General features: G+C 42.6%; 1 protein-coding gene across 1 annotated transcript; it reads right to left on the bottom strand.

Annotated features, from left to right (window-relative positions):
• Positions 1-2,133: 2,133 nt before the first annotated feature.
• On the bottom strand, positions 2,134-4,175 carry LOC122080934 (cytochrome P450 86A22-like). The gene is made up of 2 exons (XM_042647828.1): positions 3,951-4,175; positions 2,134-3,867 (listed from the first exon to the last, which is right to left on the bottom strand). Exon 2 carries the CDS (start codon positions 3,797-3,799, stop codon positions 2,219-2,221), a length of 1,581 nt encoding a protein of 526 aa, XP_042503762.1. The 5' UTR covers positions 3,800-3,867; positions 3,951-4,175; the 3' UTR covers positions 2,134-2,218.
• Positions 4,176-4,629: the final 454 nt, after the last annotated feature.

Raw genomic sequence — 4,629 nt, 5'->3', positions numbered from 1 at the left:
TCGATACAAAACAAACATAATATGATATAGACATCGAGTAAGCAACCCTGTGACACTGTGACAACATGGACCCCATGCAAACCCTATATGGTTGATACAATTTTTTAACTCTTCATTGGTATAGCGATGAGTAGATTCCTTCTTACATTGCCCTCGTAGTAAACCCTCCCCCCATATGTGATTATGGAAAAATGAACTTTGTTCGAGATTGTAACATACACTAGCGTGTCTGGCCTTGAGTCTATATCTCTCCTACCTCATATGAAATCACATATTTGCCCCGTTGTTGTGGGACGAGAGAGATATATAGTCTTAGGGATCAGTATGTACCGTAAACTATGCTCTCAAGCAGAGAACTCAAAACATTTTTTTATATATAAAAGTAGAAAGGGTGGATTAGTGAAGAGACTTCACCTTTTTCCATAAGGTGTTCTTCTGCCTTATTTCTGTTACCAATTCCATCTTTGTGAGTGAAGGGTGCAAAGAGAAGAAATATCTTGGGTATTCTTCCTACTTGACGGCATTCTCTCGGTCAAGGGAAGAAGAGATAGTATTGCAATTTCTCCCATATTTGTCACATCAAATTTTGAAGTGAGAGTTCTGTACTTAGTGAATCCACCTATTTTGGTGCATTGTTTGTAATTTAAGAATGGATTTTTCTCTTGATGTTTGTTAACCTCTAGCACAGGCTAGAGAGAAAATCTTATAATCTCATTATTGATTGTAGTGGAAAGTTTTACCGAGATAAGACCCCATGGTTTTTCCCTTTTGTTTTCGAAGAGTTTCCATATTAAAATTGACTTGTCCTTTTACAGTTTTGAATCGTGTCAATATATTATTTTTATGCATATACTTGATTATTGTTGTGTATCTCCATTAACTTACACAGGTGGAAAATGATTTGTTTTATTGAATGGAGAAAATCACTTAATTCACCCTATCTCATCCTCTTGTTGGATCGGCTAAAGAAATGTAATTTGGACTACAAACAAAAGAAGATGGGAATAAATAATAAACCCAAAATTCAATAAAGAATGAAAATTAATGTTAAGTCTAGAATCCAATTATAGCGTCACATCATAACTAAAAAAGAGGCATGAATGAAGAAAAACTTAATCTATAACGTAATGAAGAATATGAGGTTTCACACTCCAGAGCTGACAGACACTCCCTTCATCCAAGGCCAATGAAGAGCTTGTTTTTGTTTGAGGGTTTTATGGGGGAGAGGGGAGTGGGACAGTTTGACAATATTTGAACTCATTTATGATGAAAGCTCTGCTCTTCTTCTTCTTTTAGCTGAGCAAAATTAAAAGGGAAAGTCTCATGTACCAATCAACCACACTTGGAAATAATATTTTGTCCTTTCTTGATTGTATGATTACGAAACACAACATCCACTGCGACTAATACTAATAGGCAATTAATCTACTTCTATTAGAATCCAAAAAGAAAACCAAACTCATCCATGTGGGTCTTGTAGCATAACATGTATTGGACTTTGAGTAGTGTTTGGTTGATTATTACCAAAAAAAATGTAGTGTTTGGTTGATCAGAAAAGAAATTGACATTGGTTTCATAGCCATCGGACATATTTTCTTGCCCTAATTTAAAGTTCTATTTCCATGTTCCAACCAGTTCTAAGCTTGACAGGGATAGGAATTGCTGTTTGTTCCTTCCAAATTGCTACCGTGTACTTGATACGAAATGGGTTACTACTCTTCAGCTTCCAATCTCCTTGGTCCGTAAAACATAGCTTAAAATGTAATTTCAGGGTAAATGGGGTTATCTCGAGTGCATGTAGATATTTGTGTCTAACCATCATACATTTCTTACGTCATATGTGATTGTTTGTTTGATTTCTTTCATACAATCATCTCGAATATTTTGAAATCTATTTGCAGTTACAAACATGATAATTTAAACATCATATCCATAAAATTTGAACATAGAAAAAAGCAGCCCTGTGAGCTGTGACACTATGAAGTGAACTCTATTTTTACTTTTCTTTCATTTTTTTAATCTAGAAAAAACATTTTTACACCTGCCCACTTTACACACACACACACGCAGAGAGAGAGAGAGAGAGAGAGAGAGAGAGAGAGAGAGAGAGAGAGAGAGAGAGAGAGAGTTATATTTCTTATCTTTCTATATATGTCTTGTAGTTTTATTCATGAAACAAAACATATAGATATTGAACCCCTTAGGGTAACACTTAGTCCTAACCGATCTCTTTGCGAATTGCAGCAGCGATGGCCGTGAGATCCCTATGGTGCACGTTAACCATTAACCCATTCTTCATAAACAAAGTCAACGACATCTTCTGCTCCACCCGGTGTCCCGGTGCTAACGTCAACCGGTGCCTAAGCAACACAGCGGCGGCGATGGACTTCATTTGCAGATAAGCCAAGTCCTTCCCTAAACAGATCCTGGGCCCCGCATTGAACGACACGTACTTGAACTGGTCCTTCGCTTCGTACGTCTTCTCGTCCGGCGACAGCCACCTCTCCGGCCGGAATTCCATGCAGTCTTCCCCCCACGTCCATTCCATCCTCCCCACAGAGTATATCGAGTAGGTGATCGCCGAACCCGCAGGGACGAATGTGCCGTCCGGTAACACGTCGTCAGCAATGACGTGCTTCGAGTCCTGCGGCACAGATGGGTATAACCGGAGGGTTTCCGACAGTGCAGCTTTCAGGTAAACTAGTCGGTCAACCTCGTCGAACACCAATGGTTCCTCCAGCCACTTTGACGTGTCATCGCCACGTGTCTCCATCAGAACCGTGCAGATTTCGCGCAGGATCTTCTCCTCCACTTTTGGGTTTAGAGTCAGCAGCCAGAAGAACCAGCTGAGGGCTACTGATGACGTGTCTCGTCCAGCTAGGATGAAGTTGAGTGCCACGTGTTGGAGGAAGGAGTCCGAGTAGGCTTCCTTCTTCTTCATGAACCTTGATAGTAGGTCGTCGTGTGGGTTCCCTTTCCCTCCGGCTCCGAGATTCTGGAGCTCCAGCTTACGTGTCTCAATGACATCGAATAGGTACTTGTCCACGTGTCCAACGCTCTGGCTCAAGATGACCTCCTGGCCAAGCCGAAGCCATTTCTTCAACTTCCACATGAGTTGGGGAAGGATGAACCGTTGCAGAGTCGCCTCGGTGGCTTGGTCGAATGCCAATGCAAACCGGTTCTCCGGTAAACCTGGTGACAGCGTCTGAGGGTCTTTACCGAAAGCTAGTCCACATATGTTATCGAAGGTTAATCGGAGGAGGAGGTCCTGAAGATCCACCGTCTTGGATTCCACCTGAGCCGTTTTAAGGATTGGGCAGAACCGAAGCTTGATGGCTCGGTTCACCCACCGAGCCATGGCTTGTCGTAGTGTCCGGGTGGTGAACTCCAGCGCGGCAGTCTTCCTCTGAAATAGCCACGTGTCACCATCGGAGTTGAAGATGCCTTCGCCAAGTAGATCATGGAACACGGCTTGCCAGGTGGGACCCTTGGGGTAATTGTCGAAGCGGGTCTTCAATATGTGCTCTAGATTCTTCGGGTCACTCGTGACGGTCACCAAGCCTTGTTTTCGAGCCAGGAAGGGGATAGGGCAAGTGCAGGTTTGGTACGTGCCACCACATTTACGGAGATTCTCTGCGATCCAATCGTGCATGCGGTCGCGGTTCTCTATCAGCTCCGGCAGACTACCTAGTAAAGGCCACATACGTGGGCCCCGCAACGAGCGGGAGAAGACGGTGAACCAAAGTAAATACGCGGCGGTGATGGCAGCCAATAGCAGTAGAGCCGTTGATGTCTCCATTGTCCCACACCACCAAAACCCTACCTTCGCCGGGAAGCTTGATCCGCCGGAGTAGAATCCAATCTCATCTGCGAATTTGAAAGAAACTTTAGCTAAAAATGAAAACCCAGCTGCATGGGGTGGTTTCCGGTCAAAATTAGTAGAAACGCACCTAAAATAAGCAGAGCCCACAGTCGAAGAAGTGGCTCTTTTGGTGCAAATGGGTTGTTGCAGACGATGCTAGAAGAAGGAACCCTGGTGGATGGTGGCCGGGTAAGGAAGAATATTAAGGTAACATTAGATGGAAGTGGGAAGTCTGTGAGTGATTAATTAGTGGGGGGTGAGAGTAAGAATACATTGGAGAGAGCAATTTATAGGAGAAAGCAAAGACAATTAATGAGTATAGGCAGTTTTATGGTTGCACCATTTTTCAACTCTTTCCTTTTGCACTTTCTAACCATTGAGACGACCCACCCACCATTAAATGCCTTCAGAGACCGTTGGGAATTCAAGTTTATAAACCGGCAAAGATCTCCTCCAGAAAAAAAGCTTAAGCATTACCCTAAACCATACTCGTATCTAAACCTTTCTTCTTCCCTTCTCTCTCTTTCTCTATCTCTCATGCAAAAGCTTACCTACTTTTGCAGCACAGGGGGTGATCCTCTTAAAGCCAAGCATTTAATGGAGAAGAGAAATAAATGAAATCGGTGAAGACTTTTGAGAGATTATATGGATGAGAGAACAAATTAAAAGAAATGGGTCACCGGAATCGTTGCTGTTGATATATAACATTAAAGTATTAGTAAAATGGGAAATAAATAGTGGCGCACCAATCGGGTCTTTAGATTATA

Source organism: Macadamia integrifolia, chromosome 6, assembly GCF_013358625.1.
Source record: "Macadamia integrifolia cultivar HAES 741 chromosome 6, SCU_Mint_v3, whole genome shotgun sequence".
Classification (NCBI taxonomy): domain Eukaryota; kingdom Viridiplantae; phylum Streptophyta; class Magnoliopsida; order Proteales; family Proteaceae; genus Macadamia; species Macadamia integrifolia.
This window is presented reverse-complemented; position numbering and strand designations above follow the sequence as displayed.